This window comes from Corapipo altera, unplaced genomic scaffold (genome assembly GCF_003945725.1).
Source record: "Corapipo altera isolate COAL_440 unplaced genomic scaffold, ASM394572v1 104, whole genome shotgun sequence".
Lineage (NCBI taxonomy): Eukaryota > Metazoa > Chordata > Aves > Passeriformes > Pipridae > Corapipo > Corapipo altera.
The window spans coordinates 3,192,207-3,215,405 of NW_020884920.1; the positions used below are offsets into that span (position 1 = coordinate 3,192,207).

The window sequence follows — 23,199 nt, forward strand, 5'->3', positions numbered from 1 at the left end:
GCTGGTCTAAGTGACACGACCCCAAACCCACACCAAGCCATATGTAGGTGCTTGTATTTTCTTGCTGTGTTTCATTTGGTCTGAAGTTGGCCAGGAAGAGGTCAGCCAGGTCCACACTAAGCACTGAACATGCTCACACAGAAGCTTGGGCCATCTGACCAAACAGATGCAAGTTAAACCCGGGCAGCTCTCCTGCATGCAGAGCTCTCCTCTGCTTAGCACTTTAGTCCCAAGCACAGATGATAGTCCTCCTTCTTTCTCCCCACTCCAAATGCTCATCTCTGCTCTGGCCCCATGAGCTGGAGGTTGTGCCGAGCACAGGAGCACAACCAAGGCTGATGGACTCTTGCTATGAGTTGGGGGGAGAGACGGAGGAGGACGGGCACAGAGTCAGTGAGTAAAGCAGAGAGATCCCTGGCACTGGGATCAGCTGCCACAAAGAGCAGTGTCAATGTGACGACTGTCTTTTGGCTGACTCTCAAGGGGATCTCCAGAGCTGCTTCACTTCAAACAAAGCCAGGCTTGGAGCGTGAGCTGGAACTACTCACATCCTCTGCAGATTGGCAGAGGAGAGGAAACCTTTGGAAACATTCACACACTCATTGACTATTAACTTAAAAAGAGGAACTGCATGTGCATTCCTCTTTTTTTTTTACCTTGAGAAGTTACCCTTTGGCCTTCTCTGCTCCATAAGTCACCCCCTGAGCAGGAACGGGTGCTGTGCTGGCAGCAGGAGCGCAGAGCCTGCCTTCCCATTGCCAGGGCACGCTGTTCCCTGGGGCTATTTATAGCCAGAGCTCAAGAGGCCGATGGGTTTTTTGCTTTGTAACTGCAGAACACCAGGGGAAGGCTGACCCTCTCCATGCCCAGTTCTCCCAGCACTGATAACACTCCCACAGTTCGTGGCTACGCTTCAGATTTCTCCAGTCTAAAAATACCAGCAGGTAGGACCAGGTCCAGCACAGCTGGGAGGGAGGAGAGGATGTTTCTCTCCAAGGAGTGACGACTTTGGCTTTCCTGAGCACTTGCCCTGTGCACTTTAAGGGCCTCCAACCACGCACGAACCCCGCAGTACAATTTTAGGGAAGAGGATCACTGGGACGCATCTGAGAAATGCTTGAGATTTACGCACGCAGGTGAGTGGAAGAGATGATCCTGTAATAAATTCAGCTGGATTCCGGAAACACAAGCACTTCACATCCGCATGATTCATGCAGGGAGAGAAAGGGAGTTTGGCTTCGGGGCTGATGACGGCAATTCCTGGAAGCATTTTTCCAGGCTGAGCCTGGACGGGCGCAGGCGCGGGGCGCTGCTGCCGCCCTCTCCTGGCAGCCACAAAGGTGATGGGGCTTCTCATCCAAGACATTCTTCCCAGCAGCAGAAATTTTCCAAACAAACCCCTGCTTGAATTACAAATCCATGCGCTGCCCCCGCACTTGCTCGGTTGTTGCCTTGACAGATTTACTATTTTAAGCACGAGATTGCTTTCTGTTCAGCCTCGCTTGTTCTGTACTGAGTTATGAGGCTGAACTTTAGAAACTTTCCAGAAAGAGGCCGTAAACTCAGGATGACAGTCCTGCCTAAGGGAGAGGGGCAGCTTTCTGTCATAAAAGTCTAAAGACAGAGAGGACAGGGGTGGCACAGAAACAAATGACCTGCTGGCAGAAGTCACAGGTGGGAAACTCCCTGTGACACTTCACTTACAGACTCACCTTAGTGCTGCTGTGAGAGCAGGAATTTCTGCTCAAGAGCTGTTGCTGACCAATAACCAATATTTTTGACACCATCACTGACAGAATCATCACTTACCTGCTCAGCTTGTCCAGAAGTGCTCCTGGTAAGAAGCAAACGAGCATGGCAACTCAGAGCTTCACCTGGGCAGCTCAGCAGGGTCCACAGCCCAGAGGTAGCTTTGCAGTGAAAGGCAGAAAAGTGACTGAAAACCCTTTTAAGCCTCAGGCAGCTGGAGCAGAGGGGTTCCTGCAACATAACACTGCAGGGTTTGGTCATGCAAAGACATTCATTCCCATGGAGGCAGCTACTCTTCACACCAGCAAAGTTTTCCAGAGGTGCTGCTGTAAATTACAGCACAGGGTCTGTAAGTAGTACTTTGCACCTGGACTACACCAGTATGAGTAAGGACTGGAGGCAACCTGGGTCTCAGAGGCATAAAAGGACTGGCCAAGGTTACACAGCAAACAAAGGTTATAGCCAGAAGTAAAGCTCAAAGGCACAATTCCTACTCTTTTCTGCACATGCCAGAGTTGTAGGGGGACAGAAAACAGCTGACAGAGGAATAAGTAGTAAAACAATTTCAAGATAAGCCCCTAAATAAGATTTCCTGCATTTTAAGCAGCAGGTTTCTGGGGAGATACTTCTACTTGGAAAGCTGTGGGAACAGCAGCATAACTTGCAGTTAATAAGCTGCTGAGTAAGCTGTGGAACTGAAATACAGACAAGATAATTAGGAGTCACTTTAGAAGGTCAAGCTGTGGATCAACCATCAGCAAGGAGGAGGGTACTCTATATATAAGTGCACACCCAGAAGTCACTTGCAGTTCAGCAGCCAGGACTGGAGTTGGCTACAAAAGGTCCAGAACAGTTTCCCTGAGTGGCAGGCAGCAGGCAGACCTGGGTGTTGTTCCCTATGCAGCCACAGTCTGGTGAGCCTTTGGCAGAAGACAGGCAGGGAAAGGAACTGGGCTTTCAGGTGGGAAGGGCCTGTGGGTCCCATGGGGCAGCAGGCCCAGCAGCCCTGGAGCTCCCTGAGCAGGGGCTCGGGGCTCTGCCAGCCCTGGAGGCAGCGCTCGTGTTTCTCTGCCTCGGGACTGCGGGCGCCTCGTTGTGACAGGCAGAGGATCCTGAGATGAATTGTGCACATGATCCACCTTCAGGAGATCCCCCAGGGACCTCCTGCCTGAAGCTGCTGTTGGCTTTCATGTAACAATCTCCAAGGCAATGGCACAACATGGACTCGTGTCAGACTCCTCTGGCTCAGAATATCTCCCAGACCACACCATCCTGTGGCTACCTAGAGCATCCTCCACCATCAAAGCAGCTCAGTCACACCCCTTCTGCCCCAAGCTCAAGGAGACTTGTTTTGAAGCAACTTCTAAAGTCTGTAATCCCGAAGAGAGCAGAAAACAGAGTCTTTTAATAGTTTTACGAGCTCATAAAGACAAATATCTTCTCCCAAGAATAAACAGGCAGAACATTCCACTCCTACTCTGAAAACAAGAACTTGCTGTAATTGAAGAGTGGGAATACAACACAACCATCCACAGGAAAAAACACCAACAAATACCCCCAGAGTCTTTACTAGTTAGGGGTGAATTTGCCTACAACAGCTTGGAAAGGTGGGAGGAGAAACTGGCGTCTTCCATACAGATTTCATTGGCAGTATCCAGCACTTTGTGATTTAACAGTGGCTGTGACCACCTCCCTCCCCTAAAAATGGTACTTTTTACTGAAGTTTCTGCTCTGCAGAGTTGAGGCTTTAAAGGAAAGCTATTTTTTCTAAAATTCCCTGAACACTTTTCCTCCTAAGTCTTCCTCCCTTAACACCATGCAGCTTCCCAAGATGCCAGCCAGCCTTGGGAAAAGTGGCAAGAAATTTGATATTAATAACTGAGCAAACTTCCTCCCAGATCTGTACAGGATAATGAGATACCAGACTGGAGCCAGAAACCACAAGGATTTAATTTGTCTTCTCAAAGAGTTCTAACAAACACTTAAATATTACTATAACCTCCCCAAACCTTCCACCTTGTGCACTGGAGCAAAAATACAAGCTATACTTTGCATTTTAGAGAAGCCTCTCCCTGGGGAAACAGACATGTTTTCCCTTTTATCTTCTGAGTGTTGGATTATTGAAATTACAGAAGAGATGCTCGAGTAACAGGTAGTCGTGCTGATCTGGGAAAGAGAATTCCAAGTTAACATATGGAGTTTAGGCTCTCCTTGGGGTATAGACATTCACTGGCACTGTGAGCAAACCTACCTGCAGAACCAACTGCTTCAGCCTCTGCTCTCATGGAGCAACATCTGTGCAGCTATGAAAGGCACACCTCACAAGAATATTTTGGCTCTGAAAAGGGCCAGTTTGCCTTCGCAGAGCTGACCAAGGAGATCATGTGGAGCTGCTGCTGTTGCTGAGAGCTTTCCAGATTCCCAAGTATGTGATCACACCTGGAAACCTCCTATTAGTGCACCCTGAGTTTGCAATTCATCTGCCCTCACTTTCAGAGATGCTGAACACTGACAACACTGTTACCTGAAAGCACCCATCAACCCCAGGGACAAAGAGACAATCATTCTCAAACTACACTTCCAATGATCAGTAAAGAGGACAAACAACACTCCATGAAGTATCCTGAATTGTGCCCCTGCCAGTGGAACTGAGCTGGCATTAACAGCTCATGCAAGAAACAACTAAGACTTGCCACGAGAGTCTGCCAGACGTGACCTTTCCAAGTACAAGGGAGGAAAGGTGAACAGCATTCCTAAGAACTGCAGCTCGAGTTCTGGCAGCATTAGCTGGCACAGGGTGGCACTGCCATGTGACAGGGACACCGGTGACTCTCCAAAGGTCAATGGTTCTGCAGTGCTCCACAAGGTACCAGGGCACACAAGTGAGCCCAAAAGAGTGGACTGGCACTGGGAAAGCAGCAAGTTCAGTTCCCATGGCTGTTTATTACCAGATGCTGCAGAGCAGAGAGGAATCTCTAACAGGTGCTGCCAACTCCACAGGCTTAACTATCATCTCTTACTGAGCTTCAAACGCAGAAGCAAACTCCAGCTGTGTCCCCCCTCCCACTTCCCATCAGTATTAATGCCCCAGAATCAGCTCCTGGAACACTACAGAGAATGAGTTACAAGTTTTATACAGGTTAATGTCTCATCAGCCTTAGCTCCTGGACACAGGAAGAATGACTCAGCCTAGAAGTGGAGGGGTGGGAGATACCTAGAGATTACACAGAGATTTCATTGCATGACAGCTGTAGTTCCATGCTGTAATTTATTCAAAAAGCATTTCTCTCACAGAAAATTTTTGAATAAAGCAGAAAATGTCACTTCAGACTCTGGTGAAAAGATAAAACCCATAAAGAACAGTATAACAAGTCAAGTTTTAATAGATTTATAAAATTCATATATACAAAACAGTAAACTAAGTCACCAAAGCTATAAAATACACTTTTTACACATCACAATATAATTTTATCTAGTACACAGTTTTCATAAGTTGAAACTATTACAGCAAGTAGCTGCTTCTATCACAGATGCTGTTTTGGTGCTAGAAAGACACTTATGTGAGCAGTCTGGAACTGTGCTTTTACTTCATGCATTTTTCACCTTCTTTTAGTTTGTCACTGTTTTTTAAGTACTTTCCTGTGAATTGTTAAGAAAATTAAGGCTAAACTCAGGCCTTTGTTGCCCAATGCAGTGAACTGGTTTAAAAAAAGACTGATATTGCATAGTATGTGTGTTAATGCATAGGCACCAGAGAGCAAGTACATTGCAGAATAGAAGATAACATTACTTGGCTTCCTAAGCTTACGTGGTCATGTCACGAGATAACCTGGTGTTTTGTCAGTTTGCTTTCGTACATATTGGTTCCACAAACAAGACAACTCATCACTAGAGCAAGAAACACTAGCCATGTTCAGCACAGTCTCCAGAAATACTTTTTAATGTGTATCAACAATTCAAGCTCAATCCACATTCCAGGTAACACGAGCTGTCCACTGGAGGGACGCTCGTTATCCTACGGAGAGTTAATGGCTTCAATGCAAACGGGAGTTTGAACACACATTTCCAAACCTTAGTCCACCAACCACCTTTCCAAGTCTCATGAGCTCCCAACAGATCATTTCTCTTCCACATCCCCCTTCTCCCTTCTGTCTCCTCTCAGCCTTTGTGCCCAACCACCTGCACACGAGCTCAGCACAAGAGATTGATGGGAAGGACCGGCAGAGAATCCACAGCACTCCAAATCTGTCACTTCCCTCAAAAGATGCTCTCTCAGGTCCTAGTTCTTAAAAAATTTTGCTCTCCATCACATGCTCTCCATCACATGTAGTTTTTATTCAAATAATGGAAACAGCCTCTTACCCAGGTCTCTTACCTTCTCATGCTCTGGTATCTTGAAGAAAGTTTAAGTAGCTGTCAGGAAGGAGTAAGATGCACTGTCTGGCCAGAGATCTGCATAGTGTATTTTAGTAAAAATTGAGGTTTAGCACCCAGTTATGAACAGATGAAGAGAGATTTACAATGGCAGGGCCAGCCTTGCCAGCCTGCTGTTCTTAATTCACAGCCAATAGCTCTCTGGAGTCACTCAAAGCTTTTGGGTCAGTGCAGATGGCATTTCACTTCAATACAGTCAGTCTTCAAGCACCATCAGCTTTTGGGATCTGTTTAGAAACTAGCTCCCCTCTCCTGCTCCCTTCCAACATACTTTGGCTTTTTTTACCAGAATGCCCACCTTGGAAGTCAGTGCTGCTCTTTTTTTCCCCCTCTGACTGAGTATTTTCACACCAGACAGAAGATACAACTTTCAGACGAATGCCAAGAGCTGGGCTGTGATACAGTTCCTCAAGCCAACCACTAGCACTGACAATCTAGTACCTCCACACTCCCCACCCCATAAGAAAACAAGCATAGACACACAGACAAACTTCAACACCGCTTTCCAAATGCCATTAGAAAGATAAAAACGTCAAGAACTGAGCTGAACTGCCCAACCACCAAGATGAGCACAGGGACAGCATCATCTGGTAACACAGTAGCAGTTTCAGCTTCAAATGTCCTGGCTTTTCTCATTTCCATCTATGTAAAAAAAGATTAGTGTTAAAACAAAGAAGTGCCCACTTCACAGCACAAAGCAGAGATCACTCCAGCTAATTACAAAACAGGTATTATTAAAAAGCACTAGGTTTTGTATTGTCTTACCAATTATTCCTCACTAGGCTAGACAGTCCTCATCTAGAACTGTGGGGAGTCAGTATTAACTCAGGCCAAGTCTGGCCCAGACCATGCCAGTCTTCCTGATCCATAATGGATGCTCCCTAAAAAAAACTGTTAAAAGCTCATTTACAAAAGTAGGCACAGATGTTTTGGAGTTGCTACTGAAACACCCCCACCCAGCACTTTGTGTTACAGAATTGGAGTATGAGGTAAAGAGTTGGCAGTGCTATATTAAACCCCTGACTACACCACGTGATTTTATACTAGAAAAAGGATATAGAAAAGAGGCTACAGCTAAACTTACAGTTCTTGTCATGAGAGATCAGGGTTTGGCTGACAAGACAAACTGCACTGTGTGGAGGTGTTGTTGCATATCATGTTTGTCTCTCAAGCTGGTATGCATCAAATCATCCATCAGTCCAGCAGATACTCCTGAAAATTTGATGACACAAGCCAACCTAAGTCAGGTTTCAAAACCCACTACTTGAAAATCAGAGGGGCCTTTTACAGAAATCCTGTACATCCATGCAGCAGAACAACTTTTTTTTCCCCAGAAGTAAAGAGGTACATGCATAGAAAAGACTCCAAAACATAAGTTAATGTAAGTTTAAACATAGTTAATACAAAGACACCCATCTAAAGGCAGCAGAAGACTTGTTCTCTAAGATGCTGTTCTGTGGAAGGCAGCTGTGGCTCACTAAAGAAAGCTGCTGGTTTCTTCAGTGCTTCCGTTTCTATTCCTTTAATTTCTTCAATTCCATAATTTTTTGCAGGTCACAGTAACCAGGATGGGTGAATACCTGGGGGCATGGGGCCATAGGGATGGGGGGACAACACATCAGCAGGATGGGACACACTTTTCAAATGCACTGTTTTTCATACCATATTTTAGCTCTCCTGGTTGAATTCCATTTTTGTCTGCAGTGCCATGGACAAATGAGTTCTTCCTACTCCATCTCCCTACAGTTCCTTTGCTATTAGTTTCTCCACTCTGCCTGCCTGGCTGAGGTTCAGGCTTCAGCTGCCTCAGAAAGCCTGGAAATGGTCATCTCGGGAGCTCCTTCGCGCTTGTAACATGCCTAGTTCCAGGTTTTACACAGCAATAATTGAAAAAAATCAAATACATTATCAAGTTAATAAGTCAAATAATCTATGCTGCCATGCTTAATAAGATCAATTCTTTGTATCAAACTGAAAGAATCTTTGAGTTGTAAAATTGAGTGGCCAGTAACTTCAATTCCATAAACAATATTAATTTTAAACATTAAGAACCACTTAATTCCTTTGAAGTGACAAGTGCCTATTGAATATGTCACTTCCAGAAGACCATTCTTCCTTTTTAATTCCAATTCCCCGTGTCACCTTGCAGTGCATCCAAGAATTGTTCAGAGAATGACAGCACTGCAATCTGAAGGAATGGGACTGACTGACACATCTATTAGCTTAAAGCCTGTTTTGAGGACAACAAATATAAAGTAGTGTTTGATAAATGACTCCCATTTAGTTAGTTTTTCTACTTAAACTGCAAGATTATGTAAGTCTCTCCCACAGGCACATGCTGGAAGCACTTCCTCTCTTTGTCCTCAGGAGAGACAACCCGTTTGCAACACTCCATCACTGGCCACTGACCCTGGGGTGGCAGAGGAGGGACAGCAAAAAGCTGCTTTTTTCTTTAAAAAAAAAAAAAAAAAAAAAGGAGTTGTTCAAGGTCTCCATTTGGTTATCATCCTGCCTGTGACCCATTTCCTGACCAGCCAAATGAACAATAAGCCTATAAAGTTAACAAAAAGAGATGTTCTCTCCAGCTGTGTTTACCTGCAAAGTTCTCCAGGATGTCACTTAAAATAAAGTTTTCTATTTGTTTCTAGTGAAAGGACTAAGCAACCAACCAAGCCTGTCCTGAGATCTTTGAACCAACTCACCTACCTAAGCTCTGCTTTAGTAACGAACTGATTTACCATAACAAGATTTTCTGGCTTTACTATACTAAAACTTACCTTGAAAAAACCCAAACACAAACCCCTCAGTTGTGGCAAGAAGTGGAGTGTATTTTGCAGAGAAAGCTGACACTTAAAAAAACCCCCCACGTCCTTTTTACTCATGGGCCACCAACCTGGCAAACTTGAAAAGTGCTTGACTTTTGCAAAAAGAGTTTCCTGATCTTGGGTTCCTACTGTGATCCATCACTATCCAAATTTGGCCCACAGAGCCAAACTGCTGACTGGCCCCTCACTTAGGCCCATTCCATCAATGAAAAGAAGAAAGGCAACAATGGGCCTAAGGTGAGCAAACTGGCTCCCTAAACCTGACTTAGTGTGCAAAACTGCCATATTGTAACAAAAAAAAAGCTTGAGAGCTCAATATGAGATATCTCATGCTGTTTCTTTTCCAGGTGCAGATTTTAAGTTACTTAAAATAAAAGTTGCATTATTAGCTCTGTTGAGAGTTTTAAATCCATAAGGTGACCAAGGATACAAAACCATGGATGAGTATCAAGAGAAAAACAGGACAGGAAATTCCATGCTATGCCTCCAGGTAAAACTACAGTAGATTCAGACAAAAAAACTGAGGTAATTCTTGAGAAAAAATACAGTTGAAAGGGAATGTTTAACTCATTTGAGAAAACAAGCATAATATTAACCCATCTGGAAAACTTAGTGAAAGAATAAAGCTCACAGCAAACTGAAGTCAAGTCAACCTAGAAGTCAGGTCAGCCCACAACTGCCTTCTCTTTCCCAGTGTCTTGTGTGAAGTGAAAACCACTACCAAGAACTCAGAAAACATCTGACAGCTTTGAAAGCAGCCTTAGCCTTCAGCCAAACAAATGGGCTTAGAGAAACCAACCTCATGTGATGAGTAAACTTGTCTGCATCACACCCTGTTGGAACATTTACCTTTTCAAATATAATAATCTTAAGATTTTCCTCCCATCTGAATGTTAAGAGTCAAAACATTATTCTCCTTCAAGGTTAGAAATGAATAAATATTTAAAAAGACAAGTTGGTCCTGGCAAAATAAGACTTGTTGCAAGGAAACTAATTCCTGTTTAAGTTTGCTCAAATTTAAGTTAGAGTTTCCCATCTGCAACTTTTCAGTTGCTTCTTACCTCGGGACTGTGCCTGTTACAAGCACTGACACAGCCACAGCTTTTCCACTCTGGAGCCTGCACAAAGAAAGCCAAGGGGCTGCTACATCAGGCAACTACACAAAAATACTGATATGAACATCTGCAAGCTTCAGAGGGGAAGAAAGATTCCAGATTTTATCCAAATTAACATGAAAGGACAACGGAACGGGACTTTCCTTTGACCACATTTCCCATGGGATTACCAGCTGAAGTAAAACATTGCTTGTTTTGACATGCCATTACAGGCTCAAAGGGGATAAGAACTCCAGGGAATCTGCTGACTTTTTATGGGTACAAACAGCCCTTCAGGTTTTATTCTTGGATAAAAACTATGACAAAAATTGCACAGTAAACTATGTGTGAGAGTTACCTAAAGGAGAGCACTACAATATCTTCGGTTTGTCCATGTACCCCACTGTAGTAGAAAAGATTCAATGTCTGTACACAAAAAAAGGCACCTGACAGAGATTGAGAGCACAAGGAAATTCGGAGTTCAGATCAACATTATTCACAGCCTCTTACCATTTTACACACAAACAACTGCCCAAAACTGGCAACTCCAAACTCAGCTGTGCTCAGAGTTACATGTGCATTACTATAGGCTAAAGATCCCATTAAGACACAGATTAAAGGCTAATTTTACAGCAAGGTCTTGCTGTCCAAACACATCAGTGCAGCTGGAAAAGCTGGGATCTCTAGGGTGCTCAGTCTTCCTATAAGGTCAGCTGTTGGGACTAATCAAGCAGCTGCTGTGCTACCAAAACCTTTGCTTAAGAGTTTGATCAGCTTTCAAACCTGTGAGTGTAGATGAAGCCCTGTCACATGAGATACTGAACCTTCACACACGCTGCCCACTGTGAGAACAGTGCTGGGTTTCCATGGAGTACATCTCACTCGAGCACCCACTGTGCAGATACGTGGTTGGGTGCTCCAGCACAGGCTGCTTCACCAAGGAAATCAGTTTTCCCATGATGGAACAACCTTCACCTATAGTGCAAAATAAACCCTTCTCCATATCAGTGAGGCTTCAGCTTCCCATCCCATTCACTCCAACACGAGTTTCCTTACACAGCTTTAGATTTCTGCCTCAGGAGACTCAGGCAAAACCTTCAGACAAGAGCTGTGCATCCACCTCGGCAAGTGGACTGTAGACCCTCGGCAAAGCTGAACATCCACACAAGATCTGGATATATTCCTAAGGGTTAACAACAGGATTTCCATTAACATTCTCCAATACAGCTGCCAATCTCATTATGTTTAGATTAGTTTGATCGATTCAGCACCTCCAAACTACAAAAAAAAAAGGCAGTTTGTACGACTAGTGTCTCTGAAAAACGAGCGTATTCACTTAAAACAATGTGTCTTCCATACATGGTTTGTCAGAGATTTCTTTTTTTCTAAGAAGGCAGAAGGTGGTTGTGTTGTTCAGCGTCCCAAAATTGGTACAGAACCTACCATGGCCAGGGTTCAGTAGTGTTTCTAGTCCAAATGATTCAGTAGCTAACATCAACATGTGACTCCTCCGGCCTATAGCTCCTGTTTGGACTGGCTAGTTTACAGCATTCCTGAGCCAAGTAATTCGCATGGGTCCTACACCGCATGCAAGGGCCATAAAGAAAGGATAAAAACTTTGATCTAACCCTCCAGCAAAATTGTAACAGAACACTGGCTGCTCTCCTTCACTGCAACATGATATCCTTCAGGTTCTCCTGCAGGATGGTGTCCTTCACGGCGTGGAACACGAAGCGGATGTTCTCCGTGTCTATGGCCGTGGTGAAGTGGTGGAAGAGGGGCTTGGAGCGGTTCCTCCTCTTCCTGTCGAAGCACTGCACCAGGTAACGCTGCACGTCCTCCAGCCTGTGAGGGTCGCCCTTGAAGTCCGAGAAATACTTCTTAATGCTGACAGTCTTTACCTTCTCAACGAGAAGATCCATCTTGTTGAGGAATAGGATAATAGAAACGTTAAAGAAGAGCTTGTTATTGACTATTGTCTCAAAGATATTCATGGACTCCACGAGTCTGTTTGTGCGCCTGTCTTCCATGAGAACCTGATCGTATTCGCTGGAGGAGACCATGAACAAAATGGAAGTTATTCCATCAAAGCACTGGAACCATTTCTGACGCTGAGATCTCTGTCCACCCACATCCACCATCTTGAAAGGAATTTTTTTAATGATGAAATCGTGCTCTACGATCCCCTTCGTGGCTTTTCTGGCCAGCAAAATATCTTGTTTGCTGGGGAAGTAATTCTGGAAAAGAACGGAGAGAACTGTCAAAAGGAGTCCTTCAAAAATGCTGTCCAAGGTCAGAACACTGAAGTAATGGGTAAAATCACCAGGAGCCATGTTTTTCAAATTATCAGGTGAACGATGAATACTCAGCTTTAAAATACTCAACTGTTGACCATTTAGCTCAACACTGGTGAACATCTAGAAGACCCTGAGATAAACAAGAATAAAAATACAGGACTAATCCAGTTGTTCACATTTTTATCCTTCAAGCCTCTTGTTTTCAGGCTGAAGTCTATTTTTGCATGATCAAATTCTTAGTTAGTGTTATTTGTTATTTCCACTTAGTGTTCAGTAAAGCAGATCACCAAGTCATCACTGAAAGGATTTTCTGTTTTTAAAAATCTACTTTTTCACAGTTCATTACTCCTAAAAAGACCATCTCAAAAGCTTTAGTGGAAATACTCCTTCCAGGTTCACACCTCTATGACGAGTGAGTACAGCAATACATTCTACCATAAGTTGTGGCCCAACCTACCACTGTAGAGAGATTTGTTCTTCAGCAGCTTATCATTGTTACTATTTGGGAAAATCATCTCACTTCTTTCCCTTCCAAGTCTCCTGACAGATGTTTCCACTATGGATTTTGAATCCTAGAAGTGCTAGTAATATTTTTAATTTTTTTAAGGTTCCATTCTGCTACCTTAAGTAGCACCAGCCATCAGAGCATCATGAAAAGTGAATGAGATCCAGAGACTGTGGAAGGGCTGATAAAAGAAAATATGTGCATAAATACAACTTCCATGATCTGTCAAAAACGATTAAGCAAATACTAAGCTTCAGTTTCATAGGCTGGAGTTTACTATTTCTAGAGAAACAACACTGGAATTATTTACTACACTATTATCTAAAAACCAACAAAAACCCCCAAACAAAAATCAATGATCATTGCACACCCAGGCTTCCACTGTCTCTTTGAGCTCTCTGGTTCAGAAAGGGAAGGTGGTGTCTTACCAGCTGACCGATGCGATCCAGGTTATCCAGGAAGTATTTCACCGATTCACCCTGTGGAAAAGGAAAGAGATGGGAACTAAGCCTGTTTCTAGGACAGCAAATCCAATGGAACTAAGGCCTTTTCACTTTCCAACATGCACTGAGGGCTAACAGAGCAACATCCCAAGTGGAAGCTTGGACACCATCCCGATACACTTCAGGGGCTGGAGCAATACAAGCATTACAGAACCTAATTCACAAACTGCTGATAAGCAAGTGGGGCTGCCATAATATAGTACTAATGTGTGGGAAAGGCAGAATTTATTCTAAATACAGTTCTCTATTAGGTCTAGAGAAATCAAAGTTGAGTAGAGATTTGAATAAATGCTCAAATCTATCCAGTACATCTTCACAATGAAAAGGAAGTGTCATTAAAGTCAGTTCTTTGACTTAAAGAATGAGGTTTTTTTCCCCTTGTAAGATGAATGCAGTTAACTGACACTGAACGGGAGTAAAACGAAACACATTTCTAAGAAACCAACGTATTTTGTTTAAAATTAACAAAGGCATATCCTAAACCGGGTGGCATACCTTCAGGAAAGAAAGATTTAAGTCACCCACAATTTGTGATGATTTAAGCTAAACTTGCTTGTCACAAACAAATGAAAAAAAGGAACATTCTGAAGGACTTGCTCTTCTACAGACAGCTTCCCTTTTAGGCTCAAGAGTTTAAGAAAGGATTTGCTCATCTTGTACAAAGTTTACCAGTTATATTGAGAAGAAATAGGCAGCATTTACAGGGAAAACGTATTCTTGTGTGAAAATTTCCTCTTGCATAAGAGGTTTGTGCAGACTGCTCTGGGGTGAAACTCTCCTTCCAATACTTCCCCTGCATTTCTTCAGATGAAGATCTGTTCAGTGAGAAAGTATTCTTCATTGTCCAGGACATGTGTCTTGCAGTTGTAGCCATGTAATGAGAGTGATAAAATGGAAAATCCTGCTGCCTTTTAATAATTTTAGGCAGCAAAACAAATTCTTTATCACAGCTGTGTCAGCAGTGACCAAACTGACCGTAGGTGCCCTCAACCAAGTCACTAACTCAGAATGGAACTTTCTCCAAGTACCAGCTCAGACTCTAAGAGCAATATAAATTCTTAAATCACACCTTCTCCTCGACACCACAGGCTTGAGGCAGCAGAACAGAATTATTCCCCTGCACTACAACTGTAAACAGATGCCAAGACAACAGTTCATTGTGAGGAATCAGACTGGAGATCAGAGGAGTAAGGGTATCACACGAGTACACACTCCCAGCATAAGGCACAGACAAAAAGGAGCTGGAGCTGATTATTTCCTAACATTTAAAACTAAAAGTGTCTTTTCATAAAAGAGAGAGAACACAGTATTTGCAAAAGACTACCATGTATCAACAAAAGATTTACAGTGGATTGCTAGCAGAACAAATTATCTTTTTTTTGAGAGAGGGGCAGTGGGGGGGGGGGGGGAAGTTTCCAAAGAACAATTGCTCTAAGAGCTTCCTTACAATCATGAATTTTCATAAGGTGAAAGTAATTTCCTGTATTTTTTGGCACTCTGTGGATCAGAAGAGATATCACAGACCGCATGAATAAGAGAAAAGGGCTTCCTGTACAGCATTAGTCATGTTTGGGAGACGGGAGAGCCCAAAAAGAAAAGATCACTGAAGCTACAAAAAAACCCCTTCTCTCTCTATTGTGCTCTGTCCCACACAGTGTCTTTAGATGTGCAAAAATACTGCAAAGGGGCCATCTCTGATACAGTTTCTTCCTATTTTCTAGCAGGAACCCAGTTGCTTTAAGAGGCCTTGCTGTCCATCCACCCTCCCACACAGAGCAGGAAACAGCTGGATGCCTTAAACTGCTGGGACACACAGGCAGGATCACCTGATTTACAGCTTCTGCCTCCCCTATTTCCCACCACACACATCAATCACTTGGACATTTTGCACATTTATAAGGAGGTAAGAAAATAAACTGATTAATGAAGAAAAAAAATGTTCATTTTTGCAGGGATTTAGGGAAAGAAGGCTTCTCTAGTTTCTTACACAGCTCTTCCTAACGCTCCAATTAAGCCAAGTTAATTAACTCTGGGAAATTTTAAGCAGTAATTGCAAAACACTTGGAGAGCTGGGTAACCAAGTCAGGTTGCTGGAACAGGTGTGAGCACCATATGCACGGTCTGACAGATCTGAAGGTGCCTGAATATTCTCTTCTAGCACAGAATTCAAAGACACCCAAGCACTTAAGTCAAAATATCTGTTTCCAGTCAAAACAACAAACCCCCAACAAGCTCCAGAGGGTCTGAAGTCAAAAAAAAGCTCAGAACATTAAAGCACACAAACATGAAGGGAGGAAAACCACCCGCCAAAAAACTCCCAAAACAACAACCCCAAGCCCACCACACACTGAAAAACTGCTTTAATGATTCCCTGATTAAGTCCTGAGTTATGGCCTATGGAAATGGGGATTCAGTTCTTGCTCCAAAGGCTTCTGGAATAAACTTGCCCTACATCTTAGTCAGATTCACAGAAAACTGGGATGTTCTGGGAAGTGTGGGGGGCATTTCAGTTCATCCACAGGCAGCACACACAACTGATTCAGCATTAACTGACTTGATGAGCAACTTGTAACATATTTAAATGAGGAAATTACGGAAACTCCAGGTTTTACGACTGTTCTGTGTTAGTATTTTTAATCAGAACAATTATACTAACTGAACATTCCTTTCTATTCAAATTTTTCCTTGGCATCCAGGGAAAATAGACAGCAATATTAATCAGATTTAGAAGGCAAGTTTATTTAGCTTTACATCAAGGTGCACTTGAATGCAGTTTTGAATTCCATTGAGAAATTATTATTTATCCAAAGCTACCTCGTGCTTCAGGTATTATAAACCCATACAAATGTCTGTGGATATTTATATGTATGTATATAAAATACACACCCACAAAGAGTTTATAAATCCAAGTAGATTTTCCATTCAAGGCAAATTATTACCAAAATAAAGTATCAGCTGCCCATCTCATGTTGAATTATTTTTTTCTCTCGAAGACACTGACCATAAAGAAGCTGGTTTGGCTCTTTTGGGGCAAATTCTTAGTGTTTCTCTAATATCTGTCTGACCATTCAGCTGCATTCAAAGCTGGCTTAGCACTTCAAATGCTCTCCTTCTCCAGATCTTAACTAGTTATTTCTGGTTCACCAGCATGACTTCCTATAAAAGTGGCAGCAAATATTTGCAATTGATTCATCAGATACTAAAAATATCTTTATGCAGATTGATGACTCCAGTTTCGGTATTTTAACACTTCTAGTGAAAAAGAGATTTTTAAACTCACAATCTATTTTAAGTCACGTTTGCAAGTAGCAAAATAGAAAGCACACAAAGTTATTTATACTATATGTATATTATTTATACACTATATGTGTATTTATACTGAATGTAAATACCTAAATATAATCACTTCGTGGTATGTTCACTTAAAAAAAACAAACAAAAAAGGTCCAGGTCAGATATTTTACAAGCTGGTGTTGGGAAAAAAACTGCTGCAGCTCAAGAAACTTCCTTAGATCAATGACATTCATAGAAGGTTGTTGAGCTTTTCAAAAATTAATAAAACTCAAATCTTGTTGTATTTCGTTGTTAGTACACTATTTCCTTTAAAATATATTCTAACAATATTCATAAATAATGTTAAAATCTGAAAGACTTTTCATTTCAACCATCACAGTACTTAGATAGGAAGCCCCATCACGTCACAGTCCCAGCAGAGTCTGCCAGTGAAGCACACGTGCACTGATAACTCTTATTTAATTCATTTTTAACAAGTAGTCCATTAGTATTTTCACATTTGAGAGTTTTAACAGCAAAGCCTGAGATGACCATCATGTATGTGGCTGTTGACATAAACCAGCTAGCTGGTTTTGGGTTTTTTTTAATCCTCCTTGATTATAAATCAAGATGTCCAAGCGTTGTCCTGCACAGGACAGTGGCAGGGAAGGGAAGAGTGACCTGTGAGTTATGAATTTCACATAATTCAGACAGTCCTTTTGAGTGCACCAGGGCACAGACCGTTAGTCCTCAGCTTCTTCTCCCCACACAAGAGTTACCACAAAGGCCTGGCTGACTCATCCTCTCAGTGCTAATCTCCTCTCCCTCTGCAGTACATATCCTCTGAGTAACAGTTTTGCCAACTGGGACCAAGAGAAGGAATAAGAGATGCTGTTCCCATTGTTCAGCAGGATGAGTCACTGCACATCTGGGAACTGGGAGAATCAAGAAACACAAACAGAAGGCCAGAAATGAGCCCACAAGGTCCACGATGCAGCATCTCTATTGGATTTTTTTTTTCCCAATTATTATTTTTTTAACTGCCCTATCTGCAGCACGAAGTTTGGTGAAGCCAGACAAAATAGTACAATTTGTTTAAAAACTGACTGGTGGAGGAGAAAGGGAGAAAAGTTAAAATGTAAACATATATTCCTGCTTCCTGAAATAGTCCTCTGAAACTCTTTTTATATGCTAGATTATTTTGACCATGGCATTCTCAAGGGGCAAAAGCCATGAAATTAAGGAATTTTTAATCTCTATATTTTGTACTATGTTAATGCCATCTTAACATTAGCTCCAAACAAGTCACTATGAAAATAACTAATTGAATTCAACATCCCTGTCCCTTCAGGCTGCATTGGGAGCACATAGGAAATCTCCACACAGAAATATTATAACTAATCTGGAATCACTTCCTTTGCCATTGATAGCCTCATTTTGGGCAGGGTTCCCAAGCAGTATTCATTTCATGAAAATAAATGCACAACAGATCATATGCAGATTATTTTAAAATACCCACAGAAACTCAGTAATAAGACATGTTCTGCAAGGCCAGAATTTATCAACTTCTCACTCAGCCAGTTATTCAAAGTGACTCTTGGTCAGATCATAAGGGGCAGTGAAACATCCCAGTGTTCAGTTCCCTGAAATACTGGCTCATTTCAAACTTTTCCTTCTGAAAAGCAGTTCCTCTGAATTCTGCTCTGAACTAAAAGACTTGAAAGGGGACCCTGTGTTCCAAATTGGCTTTTTTCCTTTCCTTGTCCCAAGGCCTTTTTGACATAATATTAATTTAGCCCTTCCTGATCATTCTGTCTCTGGCTGCTAAATTTAGAGTGCACAATTTAAGGTAGACCTGTCAGTCTCAGCTTGTTTCAGATGATGAATTAAACCACACACAGGAAGGAAATGCTACGCTTCAAGGAAGCATAAAATACACATCTAACAGAATTCCCATAATGCAGATCCAACAGGATTCTCCCAAATACCACAAAACACCCAGAAAAAGAGATATTTTAATTGCCACAAACTGCAGCTGAATCTGCAAGGTGAAAGAACAGTGATCTTTCTCTGTTGGGAACCCACCCTCTGCTCAGGAGCTGTAAATCATTCAGCAGCAGGGCTGAGAAACACAGAGGAAATCCAGAAGGACACTTGGGAATCCTCCCAGCCTTTAAGCTCTGAGATCTCAAATACACAAATACAATGGACTTAAAGCACTGACAGTAATTTCACCCTAAGCTGGCCTTTATATAAGGTACCATTCCATCAGGGCTGCCAGAGACACATAGAGACAGAATGCAAACTTGCAACCAAAACCTTTGTTTTTCAAACACCAAGACCTCATTTTTGCAGCTTTCCTGGGATGTCAATCATCTGCTGATTGTAAAAAGTTTGAGTGTTACTATTTCAGATGTTTTATAAAAGCAAGAGGCCCAAGGGAAGAGCAAGGTTACGAGCGCAAGCCGGATAAAATAACCAGGAGACAAACATTTGAAAATGTTGGAGATGTTATATCAGCCAAGTTTTTAGAACCCATCATCTCACCAGAAAACAGAGATACAGGAAGGACTTTCCTTAGTGAGCCCTACTGGACACAAGCAGCAGGTTTAACATCCTGCCTCCAGAACACACACATCCTTTGGAAGTGAGCACAGGGACACGGCTCCAGGTTCCACACCCTGGTTCTGTCCAAGGGCTAAAATTCGCATGAATTTTAGAATTTTTTGCAACAACAAACAAACAACTCTCCCTTCCCAAACCAGCAGGCTCCTTCAGCACATTATTTCTAAACTTGCACTTCTTTTCAGCCTCACTGGTAGCAGGGCATGGATTTACTACAGCCAATAGCTGTTCTGTAATCTGACAGCTGATGAATTAAGTATTATTTTCCAAGGAGGTGAGCAAGTCTGGGCTTGTTCAGAATTCCCTCCGAGGATGCTGAAGTAACCTAAATTGCCCCAAAAAGCTGATGCCCATTACACCATAATTCTGTTCTACATCCTGTCTGGGCACTGAAATTTATTGACACAAGACAAACATTAATTTTTCATTCAATCACCAGCTCCAAGGCAGAGACCAACCACTTCTCCATATTTAAGCTGTACAGAATTTTAACTATCAAATCTCTCCAGTGTTATTTAACTTCCTCCTTAACAACAGACTGAGCTCCTGGCTCTTATCCAGCAACTCCAGGGCTTATCCAAGTTGTGGCTATCTGTACCCTACCAACACACCAACTACAAAAAAGTACCATATGGTTCTAAACTTCTAAAAATTACCTCTTCTTTTTACTGCCTAGTTGTACAGCAGAGGTATCAGATGTTGAAGTCTGAAAAGATTTTCAAAATTCACTATTTGTCAGTTCAGTACAAATGGACAATGGAAGAATTGGTTTGTACACGTGAAGATGGGTTTTTACAAACTCATTCTACCTGTCATGGCCAATCAGTGTGATTTACAGCACATGGATAAAAAAAAAATAGGTGATAAATATGTATTTGATTTTCCCCACAAAGTTTAGGCTAATCTGAGCTCCCACATCAGTGCTAAGATTTGTGGATCCTCGTGACTGGAATTCTATGGACAGCTAAGAAACACTCCTAAGAGGAGCAGAGTTCTTGTGCTGAAGGGCGACTCTTTAAGATGTGTTAGCTTTTTCCAGCAATCAAGCACAGCAATTCTTTCTCAAAGTGCTGCAAGGGAAAAATGAAGTTACATTTTTTCCTGAAATGCTACGTGTTTCTACATCAACAGGATGTAGATGAGATAAATTACTTTTGGTACTATGTTAACAATTCTGTCCATTTGTCTCAAATATGCACAACAGCAGCAGTGCTTCCAGCAGGAAAGGGACTTTCTGTTAACAGACTAAGGCAGGCTCATCCTTCACTCTAAGCTTCAAGAAACATTAACAAAAAAATCCCTCTTATTTTGATTTTACTCCTACTTACTGTCTTCATCACTGCTGTTCCTGCTTCCCAGATTCACAATGACTGGAAGAAAAACAGGTGCAAACAGCAGAGAAAACAGTACCGGCCACAAAGAAAACACAAAGATGCAGAGTGCAACACTAACATGCAAAATTTTAGCTTTGAAAACATAAATCTAGAAAAATCCTTAACCAAACTTGCACATTAGCCACTGACTTGCAGCTAAAAAGAGCGAAGGAGCAGATGCAACAGGATATATACCAAATTCACGTGGAAGAACGTGTTTAGACAATGAAGAGAGTTTGACTGCTGTGTCCAACATCAGCAGCGAGCCCGGCTCACACACACTCATCCTGGCACGACTGGGCGACAGACCTACTCATAAGCATCCCATGAAAGGATTCCTTCCTGTTTCCCTGCCAACTGTCTGAGGGAATACATTGTCTGAGGCTGCTGCCAGAGCCCTTTCATCTCACACACCGGAGGTTCTCTGTGAAGCTGAACGAGCACACGCCAGCCCAGCTCCTCGCTCCCGGCACAGCCGGCTCCACTGCTGCCACGGCTCCAACAAAGTCCTGAGCTGAAAAAGGAAGGATGGGTCCAAGATTCTGGCCAATCACTAGTAAATTATCCCATTTATTCTCAGTGGGCAGCTGCCATGCAAAAATGGGCATTTTCAACTAACACGTCAGAATTTAGAAGCAACGGGATGTTTTTACATGAGCGGGAACGATGCGCAATCCCGTTAGTCTGTGTCCCAGTCCTGTGCTTTGTTCCCAGCAGAGCAATATGCAAACCTGAAACTTGCTTTGTTTACAGAAGACATCTGCAGAACTAGAATAGACACTGACAATAAAAAAGTACCTTCTGAATTAATCCAGTCAGCAGTACTGACTATCTGATCAAGACGAAATCACAAGTTTACCAGCGAGTTTCCCTTCCAAATCTTATCAGATCGAGGGATGGGAAATAAGTATCTTAGATCTTGTGGGCTGAAAAGGCAGCTAACACCAGCCATCAAAGAATGTTGAGCTTGGACTTTTCCATGGCAGGTGGCCAGCTGGAAAACTAAGCAACTTGGATGCACTTAGAAAAGGCATAACCTTGAATATCTCACAGAACGATGTTTCCTGCTCCACTTACACACCAAAGATCTGCTGCAGTGCCCTAATGCTCCACTTTCTGTGGAAATATCAGCTCAGACATGTTTTACTGAAATGTGTCCATGTCTGGTGTTGAAAGGTGACTATGAGGATTGGAAAGTGTCATTTATCCCTTATAATGCTTTAAAAATTTGTTTTGAACCAGATTTTCTCCTTTTGTCTGTATGTGTTCAACCAAGAGGTTTTTAGATGCAATGTAGATGAAAATTACAGTACTGAAAGATTCAGAAAGCTGCTCAGTATGTGAAAATTAGGTTTTAGGTGGAACTCAACTGACCTAAAATGCAAGCTAAGTCTTAGTTGCACTCAGGTGTGCTATTTAACAGTTTGATTGCTATAAAATCAAGTGTGTAGAGAATAGAGTGCAGAAAAAAAATTAAATTCCACCTTGCTGACATTACTCTGAATTTGTTCCCCATGCCCATTACCTCAGCACTTGGCAGGCTCAACCACAGAGAACACAAGGCTTGCAAGTCTGAGGGACTCCTCAAGCCAGTTTCCACATCTGATTTTCAAAATTCATTTGGCCCAGAAACAAAAAACTCCTTTTTCCAATAATAGTTTGGTATTTGTTAATTCTAAGAGACTGACCAACTCTGAAGTTTATCAGCTGTTACTGTATTTGCTTCCCCAGGGACTTTCAACTCAGTGGAAATTCAGAACATGCACTACCTTGCTCTCAGCACGATGTTACTCAACATCTTGTGTTCACTCACATCAAGACTTGTACTGCCTTCTACCAACTCTGACCTTTACACACACCTGTAAATCCCCCAGATCATGAGTGATCAAGTTGTCTCATGTTTCCCTCTGGAAGTGACTGCCCTCCCCACAACCTCATCTCTCCTGCTCCAGTGCCAGTGCCAGCCCCGTGTGTCAGGTCCAGCAGATGAATGAACCTCAAAGGAACTCTGGTGACCTGAAATAAACCTCAGTTTCCATTCACAATCAGGTTAAGTGTTCACTGTGATCAGACTTATAGTCATTATCTCAAAACTTGTTTTATTTATTCATATCTAATCACATCATGCCAACTATTTTAAATATTCTCTCCTCTTCTAAAGATTGTTTTGGCATGAGGAGGGGAAGTTCTTCCAAATCTGCACTTAAACCTTAGCACTACTGATACTTCAGTGTGAAGGTTTCAAGCACACTGAACTGCTTTTTATTTATTTTCAGAATTTGTTCTCTTTCAGATCTGAAAAGAACTCTAAAGATGAAATAAGTGATTTGAAATAAGTGACAGGTTCCATCCTTAAGGCCTCATCCACACACAGAAATTAATCAAGCCCCAGTGGAAAATGAAGTGGGTTTAACAAACTTTTCCAAGCTGTTGAGCAGACTAGGCTATTAAAAAAAAATCCTAATTAAAGCCTCAGTCACATCCTACTGAACTGCAGAGAGGGCAACAGTCCAGCCACGTG

General features: G+C 42.3%; 1 protein-coding gene across 4 annotated transcripts in view; it reads right to left on the reverse strand.

The window, feature by feature from the left end:
• Positions 1-5,107: 5,107 nt before the first annotated feature.
• The window catches only part of GNA12 (G protein subunit alpha 12), a 41,963-nt gene continuing 23,871 nt past the window's right edge, over positions 5,108-23,199 (reverse strand). Inside the window, exons 3-5 of one of the 4 annotated variants that reach the window (XR_003529867.1) lie at positions 13,333-13,383; positions 11,546-12,339; positions 5,108-10,548 (exon numbers count right to left, since the gene is read on the reverse strand). Coding sequence is in view for 1 of the 4 variants with exons in the window: in XM_027656501.1 (XP_027512302.1) it covers positions 11,770-12,339; positions 13,333-13,383 (621 nt within the window). In the remaining 3 variants the exon portion in view is untranslated. Of the gene's footprint in view, positions 12,340-13,332; positions 13,384-23,199 lie in introns of all 4 variants that reach the window. The other 3 variants (XR_003529866.1, XR_003529868.1, XM_027656501.1) reach the window with 3 other exon arrangements.